Source organism: Hydra viridissima, unplaced genomic scaffold (genome assembly GCF_058129835.1).
Source record: "Hydra viridissima isolate aposymbiotic clone 2 unplaced genomic scaffold, HvirCarnegie_v1 scaffold_8, whole genome shotgun sequence".
Classification (NCBI taxonomy): domain Eukaryota; kingdom Metazoa; phylum Cnidaria; class Hydrozoa; order Anthoathecata; family Hydridae; genus Hydra; species Hydra viridissima.
The window spans coordinates 14,272,580-14,291,737 of record NW_028324307.1 but is presented as its reverse complement, the minus strand read 5'-3'; the positions used below and the strand labels follow the sequence as shown (position 1 = coordinate 14,291,737).

General features: G+C 28.6%; 1 protein-coding gene across 4 annotated transcripts; it reads right to left on the bottom strand.

Annotated features, from left to right (window-relative positions):
- Nucleotides 1-15,935: 15,935 nt before the first annotated feature.
- LOC145195158 (uncharacterized) lies at nucleotides 15,936-18,307 on the bottom strand. 4 transcript variants are annotated; one of them, XM_090096492.1, is made up of 3 exons: nucleotides 18,132-18,307; nucleotides 17,892-17,993; nucleotides 15,936-17,317 (listed from the first exon to the last, which is right to left on the bottom strand). In XM_090096492.1, exon 3 carries the CDS (start codon nucleotides 17,046-17,048, stop codon nucleotides 16,053-16,055), a length of 996 nt encoding a protein of 331 aa, XP_089952618.1. In that variant the 5' UTR covers nucleotides 17,049-17,317; nucleotides 17,892-17,993; nucleotides 18,132-18,307; the 3' UTR covers nucleotides 15,936-16,052. The 4 variants fall into 4 exon arrangements, with proteins under 4 accessions (XP_089952618.1, XP_089952619.1, XP_079929078.2 ...); XM_090096493.1 differs by having other exon boundaries at nucleotides 15,936-17,117; nucleotides 18,132-18,286; XM_080072952.2 differs by lacking the exon at nucleotides 18,132-18,307 and having other exon boundaries at nucleotides 15,936-17,117; nucleotides 17,892-18,063.
- Nucleotides 18,308-19,158: the final 851 nt, after the last annotated feature.

The following is a 19,158-nucleotide window of genomic DNA, read 5'->3' as shown; positions in this document are numbered from 1 at the left end:
ATATATATAATTTTCGAAGCAACTTACGAATATTTTCGAATTTAATCATTTTTCACACAATGCCACGATTGCAGAGGGTGAAAGATCTTTTAGTAAACTTAAGATTATAAAAAACCATTTCAGAGCCACCATGGGACAAGAGCGACTTTCAAATCTTATGATGTTGTCTATTGAAAATGATCTCGCGAAATCATTGTAATATGATGAAGTAATTTATAATTTTGCCTCGAAAAAAGCTCGAAAATTTTATTTAAATTAGGAATTGTGAAATAAATGAAATAAAGTTAAAGTAGCTATAAAAGCATAATGTACTTTTTTGCTTCTATGCTAAGTATATATATGAAGCGAAATCTAAGGGCGCCAAAAAAGGTTTTGTCCCGGGCGGCATGAAGGCTCTCGGCTGTTCTCAATATATATATATATATATATATATATATATGTATATATATATATATATATATATATATATATATATATATATATATGTATATATATATATATATATATATATATATATATATATATATATATATATATATATATATATATATATATATATATATATATATATATATATATATATATATATTGAGAACACTGTTGCAAAAGGAATTCCTGTTTCTTTTTGGATCTGACGGTAGGATTTTCCTTGATTTTCCAAATCAACTACGAGGCTTCGTTAATGGAGAGGCAAATGTTGTTTTCTTGACGCCATTTTGCTAAAACACTATATTTTATTTCTAGAACAAAAGTGTATTTAAAAATTACTATTTTCAGTTTTACTAACTAGTTTTATCATTCAATTTGCTCGATTTATGCTAAAATAATGACCTAATTTGTCAATGTACGATTATTTTTTTTTGCAGTCAATTTTATGCATCATTAGATCAATTTTGTAAAATTCAATAAATTCTTTAAACAATATTTGATAAGATATCTAAAAAAAAATTTCAAGTATTTTAACGGAAAACTCATTTTTTTGATGCAATCTTTAAAATTATGATTTTTTTTCAAGTGTACGATTTTTTTTTGCATACTGTATATATATATATATATATATATATATATATATATATATATATATATATATATATATATATATATATATATATATATATATATATATATATATATATATGTATATATATATATAAAGGGCCGCCGAGAAGGGGGGGGGGGCCAAGGGACAGTTTGTCCCGGGCGGCAGATGTCGATGGGGCGCCAGATGCCGAAGTAAAATAAAAATAGTTTTTTTAATCTTAAAATGCCATAATTGAAATGTATATATTACTCGTGTTATATCATTATTTTTAATTCCTCGAAAAAATTTTAAAATAGAACTCATCATTGATTTCGTACTCTATACGCTGTAAATGTCCCTTGAGATTTTCGCATTCATCAGACTAAAGTAAAAAAAACGTAAACGTTGATAATTAGCAATAACAAACTGCGAATACAATTTTGAAATAATTCTATTCAGAATTTAGAAAGTAATAGTAAACATTTTTCATTTCTTAACGATCAACTTATTTATGGTAATTCATTTTTAAGATTTATATTTAACTATTGAAATATTGATTTATGACATTAGCTTTTTGAGATTGAGTTTATAATTTTTTGATGAGTTTGCGTAGTTGACTATGCTATTATTTTATTGATGTGTACGGTTATTTACAGTAACTGTTAATAATGAATCGTAAAAAACTTTCTGGTGTCCAAAATAGGGCATTGGCTTCCAAAAGGGTAAAAGAATGTGAAAAAAATAAACAAACGCTCCAAGAATTACGTTGGTTTTACAAGGCTACTAATCAAAATACTGATTTGAAGGTGAGTTAGTAGAAATATATAGGTCTCTCTCTCTCTCTCTCTCTCTCTCTCTCTCTCTCTCTCTATATATATATATATATATATATATATATATATATATATATATATATATATATATATATATATATATAGTTTTCGAAGCAATTTACGAATATTTTCGAAATTAATCATTTTTCACACAATGCCACGACTGCAGACGGTGAAAGATCTTTTAGTAAACTTAAGATTATAAAAAACCATTTCAGAGCCACCATGGGACAAGAGCGACTTTCAAATCTTATGATGTTGTCTATTGAAAATGATCTCGCGAAATCATTGTAATATGATGAAGTAATTTATAATTTTGAATATATAGCTGCTTCACGAGAGCAACCAGGTAGAGTTGAACTTGACTTCTTGTGTGCTATTTAATACCAAGCGCATAAACAAATTTGTAATCAAAATTTACATTTAATCCTGGATTAATACTAAATGTACTTATACACCTTTCCATGACATTCTTTAGATTCAATATTTCATGGTTATGACAGAGGTTAGCATAACTTTCAAAATAATGCCACACTTCTTTTAAACTTGAGCCTATAATAAGCCAAAATAGTTCTGTTCTTAAACCTGCTTTCGAAAAGCTGTCGAAAATTTTCCTTAATAATCATATGTTCTGAAGAATTTTTTCTCAGCAATAAATGCTAAAAATAAAGGTCTTGCACATTGCTCAGTACAACAGGCTGAGCAATATGCATGATGAATGTTTACTTAAGTCTCCCAGCTAACACAAAACGTTCAAGAAACGTTCGTAGAACGTTATAAACGGTCGGGGACGTTCTAAGAACGTACGAAGAACGTTTCCAACGTTCTTCGAACGTACTTGAACTTTTTGTGTTAGCTGGGCTTAAGCTTATTATAACGTTGCAGCTATAATTTAAAACCTCCTTTATTTAATGCCATAGACGTTCAATTCTAAGACCAAAGATGTAACTAAAAAAACAATATTTATTCACAGCCCTTAAGACAAGTTTAGGTTTTAAAATGACAAAAGACACGTGTCGTGTATCTTTGGAGCCGTTTTGAGCCTGGGGCTTTTAAAAAAACCGCTAAATTGAGGTAATAAGATGAAATAAGGTTAAGAATAAAGTTTCAACTTTTTTGTTTTTTAAAAAAAGACACATTAAGATTTTTGAACAATTGTAAACCAAAGCGTTTTGTTAACATCTCTGATTTTGAATACTTACTTTAGGTGCTTAATTTAGATAATGCAGTCGTTTTCCACGTGATAACAAATTTGAAATCACCTCTAAGTACACGTAGAAATATTTTCCTACTGTAACCTAACCCTTGAAAGTTCATTTCATATTAGGCGGTGTGAATAAAAGTGCGCAGTTGGTTTTGTTACGTGTTTTTTCTGAGCTTTTAATCCACTTTACTTGAATAATATTTAAGAGAAATTGCTTTTATTGTGCTCATAACCAATCGCTCAAAAACAAGACCAGCGCATGAATTAAAAAGCTTTTTTACTCAAGCTGAGTTTTTTTCGTTGAGCGTTTGCTCTTAATTTTGTGATCTAAAAGTTGCTTTTAAGTAAAAAAAAAAAACTTTACTTATGCAAATAAACATTGCTGCCATTATATTTTAATATATGCTTTTATCAATGATGTAAATAAATTATACTTATAGTATTAAAAATAAATATTCTGTATTAAAAATAAATATTCTTTATTTTAATAAATGTTCTGTATTTTATTTATGGTTTTAACTTTAAAATTTGACTGTTGATTATTCTTTTGTTTAATTAGACGGTAATTGTGATTGAATTAATTAATTATGATTGAATTCGTTTGATCATTTCAGATGAATTCGTTTAACATCAAAATAAATATACTTATTGTTGGCTGTTAATGGAGAAGCTGTGAAAACGGAGGGAGAAGCTACAGTAACATTAATCATTGAAGGAAAAAAGCTCAAAACATCAGTAATGATTCTAAAAAGTGTTGTCAACGGTATTGATGCTATTATTGGTATGGATATTATTAATCGCTATGGAGGAGTGCACTTGTACAATGGAAAAATTGAATTTGGTTTTGTTTCAATTTATACAGAGAAACAAAGTGTTGGTATAAATGACAAGGATTTTGATGCTTACTTTGATGGTACAAAGTGGACTGCTAAATATAAATGGAAACAAGGTCAACCACAACTGAGAAATTCTGTCGCGCAGTACAAGGTAAAACCCCAGTTGATACCTCAATTTAATAATGAGATGGACTTATGGGTGAAAAATGGCTGGTTGAAACCATGCAACAAAGTAGAAAATAAAAGTAAACAAAGTTGTCGTATTAACACTTATCACTAATGAATATTTATTAATGAGTATAAAAATTAAAATTAATATACTCATCATAAGTTATATCAATTTTCTAATGATCATGTTTCTTGGATGGCAGATCATTTTTTAGGTAAAAGTACTAAGACTCGCGGGGGATCTCTGATAAATATGCAGAGAATGGAATTAAAATTACGATATCTTGCAAACCATGGTTTTCAAACTGGGATTGCAAAGGAAACAGGAATTCACTGTTGGACTGTTTCAAAGAAAATTTCTTATACGCTTAAAAAAATTTTAAACAAGGCTTCTCAGCAAATTTTAAACAAGGCTTCTCAGCAGTTTTTCTACATACTAGCGAACAAGTATTTAGAGCGAAACTTGCCTGGGCTAACGAAAGGGGTTTTCCCTGTATAGTAGGTGTAGTGTAGACTGTATCGATGTAAGGACTGAGAAATCTCATGGAGATTTTCCTGATGAACACATCAACAGAAGAGGGTTTCCTTCAATCAATGTGTAAGTCAATTTATAAATTTATTGCATCCTCAAGTTGGAAAATGACGTTATGGAAAAACTATTCGTTTATGAATTCAAAAAATTGAATTAACTGATTAAAAAAATTTTAAAACTGATTAAAAGTATTATACCAAAGCTTCATTCTTTAATACATATATTTTTTTACATGCAGACTACATTTAATTAGAAAGCTGTATTTACCAGTCTAGACAATAATTGGCCTTGATAAGTGCATGATTCTAGACTAATGAAAAACTCAAACATCTATCTATCCATACAAGGTCTTGAAAGTCAATGTTTTCTGTTAGGAGATGAATGTTATGAAATAGCCCCTTTTATAATGATACCATTTAAAAATCCTCCAACAGAATCACGAAAAAAAATTAACAAAAAGCACACCAAGAACAGGGTTATTGTTACTTTTTGGCGAATTAAAAAGACGCTTCCCAATTCCCATATATGCTGTAAGTAGCCAAACTCTAGCAAGTTTCTTTAATAGTTGAAACACGTTAAGTTATTTAACAATGATAAAAGAATTCATTGTTAGGTTAAAATTTTGTAGGTGAGAATCAAGCTGGAGATGATTGCTACATGTATCACTGCATGCTTTATTCTCCACAATATTGCCAAACAATTAGATGACAAAATTATTATCATTATTATTATTATTATTATTATTATTATTATTATTATTATTATTATTATTATTATTATTAATATTATTATTATTATTATCATTATTATTATTATTGTTGTTGTTATTATTATTATTATTATTATTACTATTGTTATTGTTGTTATTATTACTATTGTTATTGTTGTTATTATTATCATCATTATTATTATTATTATTATTGTTATTATTAATATTATTATTATTATTACTATTACTTTTATTATTATTATTATTGTTGTTGTTGTTATTATTATTATTATTATTATTATTATTATTATTATTATTATTATTATTATTATTATTATTATTGGTATTATTACTATTTTTATTGCTGTTATTATTATTATTATTATTCTTATTATCATTATTATTATTATCATTACTGTTATTATTATTATCATCCACTAACTTTTGATTAAAAAATCATTTGCAAAAAAAAGAAAACTACCCAAAAAAAGTCTCATGATAAGTCTTTAGCTTAACAAAATCTTATCTTTCAAATGCGTAATATTTCTTGCATTTGATAAAATGTTGATAAAGTGATTGCCAAAGAATGTTGATAAAGAGCTGGAATGATCTAAATTGTCTATTCTTCTTAAACATTTTTACGCAAACTTCACCGACAACAAAAAAAAATTCAAAATGATTTAAAACAACTAAAAAATAGAAAAAAAAAAATTTTTAGAACAAATATGTTTTTGAAGTCTTAAAGACTTCTTTAAGTCTGATGACACAAGCCTAAAATGTAGCCCTTAGCAGGTATTCTTTAAAACGTCCGTTTTCCCTAGCATATCGATTGCAAATAAGAAACCATGTCAAGCTAAAACTTTTTATCATGAAATTCTTTATTTTAAACTAACAAATAAACTCCTAGGTCTGTAAAAGTAAACATTTTCACAAATAGTTTTTTAGGGCCAACCTAACTTTTAGGGCCGCCCTAATTTCATCATCGCACTGAAAGTCTTAATTTTGATAGTTTTTTTTCATAGTTTATTTAATAAAAGTTTACATAATTATGCCTGTAAATGTAGACATTTTTGCAAATAGCTTTTAGGGCCACCCTAATTTTTAGGACCATCCTAATTTTTAGGACCACCCGAATTATGATAGTTTGTTTTTATAGTTAATTTAATAAAAGTTTACAAAATTATTTACTAAAATCTGTTCAGTTTTGCAAAGTTAATTATCATCTGCTGACTATCAGAGAATGTATCTAATAGTGTTTCATTATTTTTGAATGATGTCTGCAGCCTTACATCATTGGCCATAAATTAGAGCTCACTATTTTTTAAATCCTGTTTGATTGAAATTATTTTAAAAGCTATTATACTTTTTCAATATTTTATTAGTATTAAAAAATAAGTATCATGTTTACTGTTTAATTGACATGTGGTTTCCTTAAAATTAGTTTTGTACTACTAATTATAAATAATTTGATAACAACTACTATAAAATATTTATTTTTTATGTTGGTCAAAAGTTAAGGCTCACTGTATTATTTTTAAAATTTAAGTAATATATTCATGATTTTTTTCAACAATTTTGATTTTACTATCATATGCATTTATCATTTCTGATATTTTTTTGTTTTTTGTTTTAAATAGTACTAATAAAAACACGAATAAATTAAATAATAAAAAAGTTACAAAATGAGCAAAGAAATACAGCATGAAACTCCAAAATCACGGTCGAGAATCTCTGAAAAAAAACGTTACGAATCAATTTTTCTTCGAAACCAAGGACTATCTCATCGTCAAATAGCAAATAAGTTAAATATTGCATATTCAATTGTTGCACGTATTTTAAAACGTTTTACTGAAACAGGTGACATTAAGGATCGGCGACGATCTGGTCGGCCAGCTGTAACAACACAAAGAGATGAACGTTTATTAATTCGTTTAATAAAACATGACAGAAAATTATCGTCAAGCGCTCTCTGCCATAAATTAAAAAATACATCTGAAATAAAAGTGAGTTAAAGAACTGTTAGAAGAATTCTTCATAGAAATAATTATATGTGGCGATCTGCATGCAAGAAGCCAAGACTTTCAAAGAAACAGCAAAAAGCAAGGATTGCATGGTGCAATCAACATAAAAATCGGCCTGATTGCAAGTGGCAAAATGTTATATTCTCTGACGAAATGAATGTTGAGGTAGATATGCGAAAATGCCGTGTTATGCTAAGGCGATCACGTAAAGAGAGATTTGATTTGAATTGTACATTAAAACGAACTAAGCAAGGTAGTGGGAGTATTGGAATTTGGGCCTGCATGAATTATGCAGGGCTTGGATGGTACCAATTATTTGAAGGTGGAGTTAATGCTGATAGATATATTGAAATTTTAGATAATTGCCTTCTTCCCTCAATTGATATATTTAAAGAAGAAAACAGCAATATCATATATCAACAAGATGGTGCGCCATGCCATACAGCAAAAATATGCAAACAATCGTTTGTCGACAACCAAATATCTATAATGTCTTGACCTGCTAACAGCCCTGACTTAAATTGTATAGAAAATTTATGGTCATGATTAGATCATCATCTTGGAAAAATTGAATTTTTAAATATTGAGCAATTTAAAATTGAAATAAAGAAACTGCTTGACAATGTGCCTAAAGAAATAACTCAAAATCTTGTAAATTCGATGCCAAAGAGAGTAAACCAATGCTTACACGAGAAAGGAGTTTCTACAAAATATTAGAATGCTTTTTTTTATGGTTTTCCATTTGTAAATTGTTTTTCTTATATATTATTTGAAATATAACCTTAACTTTTGTCCAAACTTTTTTTCAAAATAATATAACATGTTTCATTATTTTTCATTTTTTTGGTATCAAGACCATTATGTTTAAATTTATTATTTTGATTTCCATAATGTATATAGATTTTACTTATAATATTAAAAAATAAAATATAAAAAATTTTGTTTTCAACTCATTTTATTTTGAATTAAAATTTTATAAAAAAAAAAAAGTGAGCTCTAATTTATGGCCAATGATGTAGAGATAGAAAGAATGATCAGTTTTTGATACTCTAAAGTATTTATCATGAAATTGGTAGCATCTAGCACTAACTTTGGGTTATAATGAACTTATGAGAAACGTTAATGTCTGTCAAAAACGTGTTTCTTAAAATATAGTAAGAAACATTAATAGGAAAAATATTTATGTATATACATCTGTCAGAAAAATGCTAGTGTCTCCCAGATATACTGTAGCGTGCAAAAGTTTATAAACAGATAAGTTTTTCAAGCTTCTTCGTCATAACTTTTTGACTTTTTACTGGAAATGAATGAGATTTTCAACAATTGTTCCTATAATGTGATTACATAGAAGGGAAAAATTCAGATTTTATTGAAAATATAATCGTGCAAAAATTTATGAACAGTTCCATGCCCCATTAAGGAAATCAAAATTTTATTAAGAAAAATGTATTTATATTAAAAATAATTTACTGGAGATAATATTTAACTTAAATTGAATTTAAAAAATAATGGAAAGTCAAAGGAATCGTCAAGAAAAAAGAAAACTTTAATAATACGTGCTCTAGAAAAGAAGATTCCATATAAGCGAATTTCTGAGCTTTATAATGCGGCTAAATCAACAGTTGGGGCTGAAGAAATTAAAAATAAAATAAGGAGTATCATGGATTTATCTAATGGTCTCATGACTCTATTTCAATGGAAAAACTTTCCATTTGTGAAAGTAAAGACATTTTTTCCAACGAACTTTAACTACTTTTAAGGTTATTTTACATAGTTTCGCTTTTTTAAAGCTGAAACCATAATAATCATCGAACAAAGATGTCTTTGTTCGATGTCTACTATGGTTTTATGTGTGTGTGTGTGTGTGTGTGTGTGTGTGTGTGTGTGTGTGTGTGTGTGTGCGTGTGTGTGTGTATATATATATAATGTTTTAAAAAGACTTAAGATGGGCTAAAAAAAAACCAAAATTTAACAAGAGAACAAAGAAAAATTCTTTAGGAAATTAAGGAAAACAAACTTGTCGATATATATCCATTTAATAAAGGTAATGGTTTTGTTAGAATAGAACACGATAAAGCTTTAGATAAAATTCTCAAAAAACTTGGTCTAACAAGAGTTCTAAGAAAAGATCTTACTTGTAATTATGCTAAAACTGAGACCTCTCACTACTCAATGCAAAACAACGATTTTTAAAAACTGAGTACGATAGTATATATCCAAGTGACTCCATTCCACCTCGTATTTATGCTCTAATTAAAGCTCACAAACCAGAAAATCTTATCTCATTAGTATATTTTATCAACTATCGGTACGTATGGCTATGGAATATCTAACTGCTAAGTGAAGACAATACGAATTGTCTTAATTAAAAGCAAAACACATTTGAAAAATTCTTTTGACTTTTTTAGCAAAGCGAAATCAGGGAATATTGAAACAAACGAAGTTCAAGTTTCATTTGATGTAGTTAACCTGCATCTATCAATTTCACTTAAAGACTTTAATTCTTTTTGATAAATTAAAAAAAGATGATTTCTACAAATGTTCTACCAAGCGTACGGAAACGAGAAAGCTTATAGAGCTTTGTTTACATCGTTGCTATTTCTTGTGTAACAAAGAAATTCATGAGTTGGAGAATTCTGGACCAACAGGTTTTATTTATGGCTATCTCATTTATGGTCATACTACTGAATCTTTTCTACAATTCCACGAGAATGCTTTTGAAATTGCAATGATAAAATGTTAAGCGCAATATTTAAAGGTTACGTTCACAGGACACATATGCATATACAAATTGGGCACATATGCATTTACAAATTGAGCACATATGGATTTGAATAATAAATTTTCTAATTTAAGTGTTTAATAAAATTGGTTAAGACGAAATCAAATGGTATTGGAAATCAAATTAGAAATAAAATGGTCCTTTGAGAACACTAAAATGCCTCCATACTCTGAGTATCATACCCTACTTACTGAATCACTACCTAGGATATCATCAAGAAAAAATAAATTGAGAGAAGACTAAAACTCTTAAAAAGGGGATAAAAAAAGCTGATCGAAAGGTCCGTGAGGCTCTAGATATATAAACAATACAATAGGAAATACAAACAATACAATATACAAAATAATACGTCATCGAATAAAACAAAACAAACAAAAAACTTTTAAATTCATGCTTGCAATTCGTTTTAGAAATATTTTAAGAATATTTATCAGCATTTTAAAATATGTTCCTTTAATGTTAATTCAGAAATTACTAATTATAAAATAGTGAAGTAGGTTTGTATTTAATGTGGTAGAAAATTTAATTTTAAGTTGTTAAGGTTTTTGAATTCTTGAAATCAAATCTAAAATAAGAAGGTTATGGAAATATGCATAAAATCTTTTAATATTTAATTTCGCGCAAAAAAACTTTTCGAAAAAAAAAAAAGTTATTTCTTTTGTTTATTTTTGAAATTAAAAGTGTTTTTGTGTGATTTTAACAATTATTTCAAATAAAATTATTTCAAATAAAATTATTTCAAATAAAATTATTTCAAATAAAATTATTTCAAATAAAATTATTTCAAATAAAATTATTTCAAATAAAATTATTTCAAATAAAATTATTTCAAATAAAATTATTTCAAATAAAATTATTTCAAATAAAAGTTATAACTGTGCTTAAAAAATGCTAACAGAGAGGTAGCCGACCTCAATAGACAAAAATTCGATTCAATTTTGCAAACATTTATAGGCTTCAATCAGAGGCTTGTTAACAATATGTTATCAAGATGGGCTGAAGTAATAAAGAATAAGAGCAGCTAAACAAAATAGAGGAGACCGAAGCTACTTTGCTACAGTTTTAGTTTTTGAGCTCTGTGTATTTCTGGGGAACTTTTTTTAAAGATTTCAAACTGCGGTTTAAAAGAATATGAATTTGTTTTTCATGTTCAAGTGTCAAACATTAAAAAAAAAGAAAAATTGGTCACCCAAAAAGGGCCTCCTAAAAAAAAATTATGCTTGCCAACTTACCCCAGACAGTGGTAAGTTGCTTATACCCTTGGGGTAAGTTAGTACACCATGTTAAAAGAGGCAAGTTTAGCAGTATTTAACATCTATTTCAAGGGCGTCTTTTTATGAAAGCTGTTAATAATTTTTGCCCAACAATATTTTTGACTGTAACTTTTGTTGCCCTTAAGTTGATTGAATAGACATTCCTTCTATCAAAATAGCATCAACAGTATTTTTTATAAGATTTTGAGAAGTTACTGGCTTGTCTGCTTTTCTTTTATAATTTCGCATTTCTGTAGATCTGCAGCATTCTACAACTTTAGTGAATTTACGACCAATCTGAAAAGAGGTAATCTGGCACATGTTGCTAAACAGCCCCACAATAATTGTGCCAACTAACCCCAAAATCTTTTTGCTCACAAAATGGCCAGCAAATCCCCAAACACGCGAAATATTGAAAAACACAAAAATATTACAAGTTTAGAGTGAACCATACAACACTTACACCTATTCGAGTTTCCTTGTAGCTAATTCCACTGCTTTTTAAAATTGAAAAGTGATATAGTTACAAAATTAGTAAAAAAAACAAAAAAATCGCTATAACTGCTATGAGAATACGCTTGTAACCCTTATACTATACTAGAAGATGAATTAGTTAAGAAGAAAGGTTCCAAGTGAATTTTAGAAATTTCTAGTGAAAAATTCTAAAGTTAAACGCAGTGTCACAACTTAACCCTTTAGCCAACTTACCCCGGTCTCCCTATTAATGTTAGTTTTAATGTAGACTTTTACACTGCGTTCTCTCTCTCTCTCTCTCTCTCTCTATATATATATATAAAACCAATGCTTTTAGTAGAAATACTAGAAATGCTATACTAGAAATCCTTTTTCAAATTAATAATAGCCTTATTTTAAAATCCTGACTGAATTGAAATTAAAATTGAATTTTTTGTATACACGCTTTTTTATACTGTTAATATTATTTACAAAAACATATTTAAAAAAAATTCTAAAAGCCTGTAAATGTAATTTGAGCAAAATTTTTTTTAGGTGCCGATTTCTTTTTGCACAATAATGCATATATTGTAATTTAAACCTCGAAGCTCTGACATCATCAACGCCCTATCAATCACCGCCCAACTGCGCAATTGCACTTTGTGAGGCAGGAAACACACACACACACACACACACACATACGCAAACGCACATGCATGAAGGTTAAAAAATAAGTTTTTAAATATCATAACTTTTATTTAGTAAATTTATTTAAAAAATAATCAGATTTTTATCAATAAAATTGGATTCGTATTCCAGTTTAGGCGTGGATTTAGGTTAGGCTTCAGATATTTAGTATGACAACCTGAAGCAAAAGTTTAAACCGATTCCTAATACGAACCGAGGCATTAATGTTACTCTGACTTTTTCAGATTTTATTCTTAATTATTAAATATTAGTTACTATCCAGTAATAACTATTATTTAACTAATAGTAATCATATTTTATTGCTAATTGTTATATATTTGTCTTCTTGTTTGTCGTTTTAAAAAAAACCCGAATATTTTTTGAATTTCGGATTTGTAGGTTAGGATTCGGGTATGGGTTAGGGTCTTTAGATTTTTAGTCCTATACGAGTCCTTGTAGGAAGACTCCAAAACAGGAATCCGAGTATCATAGTTTGGGTATTCGGAAATGTTGAAGGCTTCTTGCAACAGGAGCGGAATTCCTCGATTCATTTTTCTGGTAACTGTTTACACTCTCTTGTTAACTAAAACAGCGTTACAATCACACTCCGTGTAGTTGCGGCTTGTTATCGGAAAGAATAGTTTGGCTTCTTGGAAGTGTTTTCACTCATTACATAAGTGGAAAAAAAAAAAAAAGGAATGACAATTTTTATTTTGTCCTGCATATAAATTGTAAAATAGCTCCAAATATGATAAATTTTTTGGTAGAATTGTGCTGCACTACACGTGCTACATTGTCTTGTCCTTTCTTACCGTAAGTTTCATCATAGCAACACTAGGGCACACTGTCTGATCCTAAGCTGTGTATTTTAAATGTGTACGTAGAGAGCTGTCTGCTGTTTATTAAAATTATTTGTAGAAAAATTAGGATACTTTACGGTTTTAATCAAGTAGCGTAAAAAAAATGCTCTTCTACAACCACATATAGCTTCCATTTGAATTAAAAAAAAAGCACGATAAAATGTCACCCTAAAGCCATGCAAAGAAGTGTAAGGGGGAAAATATCAATAAAAATTTTCTGCCCTCTGAATGCAATTGATAATGGTGACAGTGCTGAGTTAAAATATTGATAACTTTAAAACCGAAAGGCGTGTGCCGATAATCACAATACTTTAATTTAAAAATTCAGAAACCCTCTGTAAATTAAAAGGTTAAACGTGGCGAATTAAAAACGTGGCAAGTGTGGTTCGGCGTGTTCTGCGTGAATTTAAAATTAAAAATGATTAAAATATAACAACTCTAAAAATATTTAAATATATTTTTAAAATACTTAAACGCAGGGAACAAAGTTTTCTGAGATCAAAAAAAAAAAAAAAAAAAATAATGAAATTCTTTCATTAAAAAATTTTTCCTTTTTTACATAATTTTACATATTTTTAAAAATTTATAATATTTACAAAATATAACAATTTTAGTTAAACTGTTATGAAAAAAAAAAAAAAAAAAAACAACGATCGAAATAAACTGTATAAATAACTTGTTACAATAACTACCTAGTTGAGGCTCGTACCTACTCCGCCCAGAAAAGACCCTGAGGACTGTAGTCCCAAAGTTTGCTTCCCTTCAGAGAGCTGACGAAAAACTTCCCTCGTCCTGATTAGCATCGCTAATAACCGTTTATAGGCGGGCAACTACCACGTTGTTTCACGCATCAAGTTTGTTCACGAGAGTTTGTTCACTCCGTACAGCTGTTCTCAAACTCCCATGTTAAATTTAAAGTTTCCAAAAAAACAATTTAAGATAAAAAATGTTTCAAACTTTCTTTCATGCAAACTAACAAAAAGATTTTCTTTTTTTTTTTTTTAATATCATCATTATCTTAACACAAAACATCAAGCTATAAAAAAACATTTTTTTCTTAATAAAAAGTTTTCTTTAAGTTACGTAAACGTTCAATGAAATAAGTACCACCTGCTCAAAAGCAAGTTTGAAGATAAAAAAGCACCAATACAATTCTCTAGAATACTGTTCTCAAAAATGATCAAAAACAGAAAACAATGTAAAAGCGTATAGAAAATGACAAGCGTGTAACCGCTTGTGGTTATTACCAGATTTAAAACGATCGGTTTTGATTTGTTTTTTCTTTTGTTTGTTTATATCAGTGAACGTTATTCAATTAAAGGGATAACTTTAGCCAATTCTCTGCCTTTACAGATATCTGAATATTAGAATTACAAAAAGTTTACAAGATATCTGAATATTAGAATTACAAAAAGTTTACAAGCTGAACGAATCGTCAAATTTGTTTTTAAATAGCAGTCCATAGGAAAGCAATTTTAACTTACAAAAAAAAAAAATAATAATAAAAATTATTGATTTTTTGAATTAAAGCAAAATTAGTTAATCCACTTCACAACCCCACCCCCCACCCCCACCCCTCGACAAACGTGTTAAAAATTACCGCAGTTGATTAGTTGTGATTTGTCCTACTTATATTCCTTAACTCAAATTTTTCTATCACTTGCTCTGTTTTTGATAAAATTGCAGAGTGACATAACACAGAATCGTAAATAAGGACTTAGTTCAGACAACGTTATCTTTTTTACATCGACCTAAGAGTTAAAATAGATTTTTTGTTTTCAAAAACGAAAAACAAAATATTTACTGGTACATTCATTCATACGATCACAAATCATGCGTTAGTATTTATTAGAATGATGGATTATACAATTAGTTATAGTAGACATAACACATAAAAAACCCTAAATAACTAAGTCTTCTGGAATTTACGTATCATCCATAAAACTGCAAATCAGCAAATCCAGAACAATGAACCTGCTGATCTGATCATCAAATTAAAAAAAAAGTAATTACTGAGTTTATTTTATAAACCAATTTTCTCTTGACGTGTTGTTTTTAACGCATATTTAGCTAAGACTAAAAAGAATTTTAATCATTGTCAATAATCAAGAGAATGAGGTCATTGCTGTAAAGAGAAAAGAAAGAAGATTTAGGCTCTGAGTGCCGTTCGGTTAAATGTTCAAGTTAGGGTAAATTCAAGTATTTAAAGTATTTGAACCCTTCGCCATATTTCCATGTAACTAAACGTTTTTGAACTATTTTTAATAAGTTTAATCAAAATATTCTTTAAAAAAAAAAATAATAATAAATTATTTTAAACAGTCTATTTTAGTCTATAAAATTGTGGGAATTCAATAAAAAGTTGGTCCTATCAGAAATAAAATGGTAGCGATTTCTGCTATAAGAAGGCTTTCACATATTATCGAAGAACAATTTAAAGCAAAGTTGGGAATGATGTTGGGAATGAAGTTTAAATAAATAAGACTGAAACTGATTTTTCTAAACAAAAATTAAACAGCAAATTCGAAATTTTTCATACCTTAAAAGGGGTACATCCTTGAAATAATGAAAAATAATAACTGCTGAAAAAATCTTTTCTTTGTCATATAACTCCATAAATAATAAAAATTAAATACAAATAGTAGCTAATAACAAATAACTAAATATAAACTCTTTACTCTTTACAACTCCAATTAATTCTGCTTTAAATAAATGAAAAAATCAAGTATCAACGTTCTCTTCATTTCAATACATAATTTGAATGGCGTACTTTGGAGTCTGCTTATTAAATAAGGATTTCCACCCCGCATCGTTATACAATGGACCATTTTCAAATTATTTAAAATAACTGCTAAGTGCAGCGCTGTCCATCCATCATTTGAGGTCTCGTTTGCATGCGCGGTATGTTCCAGCAAAAACGTAAGTGTTTGCATGTTTTCTCCCATGACTGCTGCGTGTAAAGGTATGAAGCCTGCGTCATCTTTTTGAGAAATACTGCAGCCATTTTTTAATAACGACTTTAGACATTTCTCACAGCATTTAAACGCAGCGTCATGCATCAACGTGTTTGAATAGCTTCCAAGGTCGTAAACTCTTTTCCTTAGCATACCTCTTATTTTTTTGCAGTTGTGTATCTGAATGCTTTTTTGCAAGGAGTTGTGAAACTCTTGTAGATCATTACTGAGGTGGAAATGATCTGATAATTGTGGTAATGACGGCGAACTAAAAAACCGCACTCTGTTTTTTCGACTATCACTTGTTTGATTGTTCGAACTTCTTCGTCGCAAAATACTTGAAACGTAGCTAAATCGTCTCGTGTTATTTGTTTTCGGTTCTTCATTCTCGCTGTTGATATGCGTCGATGAACTAAACGAGATATTTTTTCTTAAAGAAAGTTTCTCGCTATTATTTATAGCCTGCTGAGATATTTTGCTTTGTGTAATACTTGTTGTGTGCATTTGCTCCATATTACTGTCTGTCTTCAAATGTAATTCATCATTTTTCTCGGCATAGCTTTTTACTGCCGTTATGCTAACCGACTGGTGAGTTTGTTTAAGGAGCTTTTGATTATCTCTCTTTTCAAGTAAGTCAATACCAAGGATAGTAAACACTTTTTTCTTAGTTTTATAGTATCCACTGGTTTCGTGAGGTCCTTTCATGTAAATTTCCATGAATACGTTTCTTACCATAAGATGCTCGTGTGCTTGATTACTTCTTTATTATTGGTGGTTCGTGAAATTCAGAAGTCACCTAGTAAACTAAAAACGATTTGTAAATAATTAAATAAGTTACAGTGAAGTAACTTAATGCTCGGCATTAAACAAATCTTAAAAATACAAAAAAGGTTTAGAGTGTGAAAGAGTGTGAAGTGAGTTTGTTAAAAACTCATTCTTAATGCTTTAACACTACAGATCTTGAAGTGTAAATAATTGTGCCATTTGCGTCCGTTAACTGGATGCTAAATGAAAGATTAAATTAATTTAAATATTATTATACAGCAAATCGTTTAAACCGTTAAAAATTAGATTTGACCATTCATTTCACAAGTATTTTAAGACACTAGACAAAAATCTGCCCATAAGAGACGACTGATGGAAATTTTTGAAATTTTTCAAAAAGTAACTTTGATCACTCAAAAAGAAACTCAAGTCACAACCTAATCTCTTTATTCAACTCAAAAATGATTAACAACAATAAATGACGTAATGAGGAATAAACCTCTAAAGCCTAAACATAACTTCGATTAAAGTTTATCTTCTTTATTAATTGTTAACGTCGACGTTTTTTTTTTTTATCGAATAAAGCCTTTTCTCTCGTATCATTGTAAGTAATATAATCTTCAAGCGTTTAAACACTTAAATATATATTTAGTATCTTACTTACATAAATGTTTTACTTTGTATTTTAGATATACTTTCTTTTTTTTACTACTCGAATTATCTCTTTCAATTTTTTTCTATTTTTCTCAAAACGTTCAAAAACAAAAAACGTGTCTCATTATTATTGTTATTATAAAAAAGCCTCAGACTTACCACGAAAAGTATAATTTGGTTTTTACAGATGTCTTTCGAAAATAATTTAAAAGTAGTTCAGCTTGGATCGGCGAAACGCATTATTCAATACCACAAATGTTACTATAAAAATAATTTATCATTCAGGCGCCTCATTAATATTGTCGATTGTATTTCTCTCGACTTTTTTTTTAATCAAAGATATTGCGTATTGGAAAGATTTAAAATGAACAATTTAGATACAAACGTTTAGTTTTATACCGTCTGAAAATTGAGGCCTTATAACAATTATAATCAATTTCAATTAATGTTAATCTGTGATGCTTGTTAGTGTGTTATCGAAGAACTAAACTGTTAACTCCATAACGAGCGCGATTGAATTTCAAACGCGCGCTCGTAGACACCGGTGAAACATCAATTGTGAAAATTCGAAGGCCGCACTTTTTTCTAGATAAAAATTTTTAATATTGTTTAGTCGCATAGCAACTAGTAATCTCTATTCGATGGGATTCAGGATATACTTAGGAAACCGCTTTATATCCACTTGCTTCATTATAATGGTGATCTTATATTAAACGTTTAACAAACGCGCTTTTTTTAGCATATTTTAAAAGAAAAGCATGAGAGGTGGAGTTTGTATACAACTATTGATATAAAGTATTGGTATATATTATGGAAAACATGAAGTCTGTCGAGTATTTAAAAAATGTGTAAAAAGTTTCTTAAAAAAGTTGATTTAAAAAAAAACCAAAAACGCCTTTGTAAGCTGAAATGACCCCCCCTTCCTCCCCATTAAGTATTATGAGTCATAATAAACTATTATCGTTAAGGAAACCAGACATCAATATTGGAAATTGTAACAATATTTAAAAAAAAAAAAAACTTTTTACAAATAAGCAAAGTTATTTTCTTAGGACGTGATTATTTTTTCGCTTTTCAAGTTTTTTGTTTCTGTATTCATAAAAAAAATGTCTGAAACTTTTAACAAATCTTCGTGGATCGCAGTTCTTTGGCAGATTTCGCGCGAATATAATTTGGTGGATTGGTAGAGATTAAGTGTTTATCTGCAAAAACCTCTAAAACTTCAGCTCTTTTTTTTTTTTTTTTTTAATATCTTTTTCTATTTGAACTTTGAGTTGATGTTAAAATCTGTTCGATTGCTGAAAATATTTTATTATTTTAAGAAACAAGAACCGGAATGGATTGCAGTTTAACTTTTTAAAATGAAAACAAACAATTAAAAAATGTAAAGCGACAAATTTTTAATAATTGAGATCGACAATTTCCT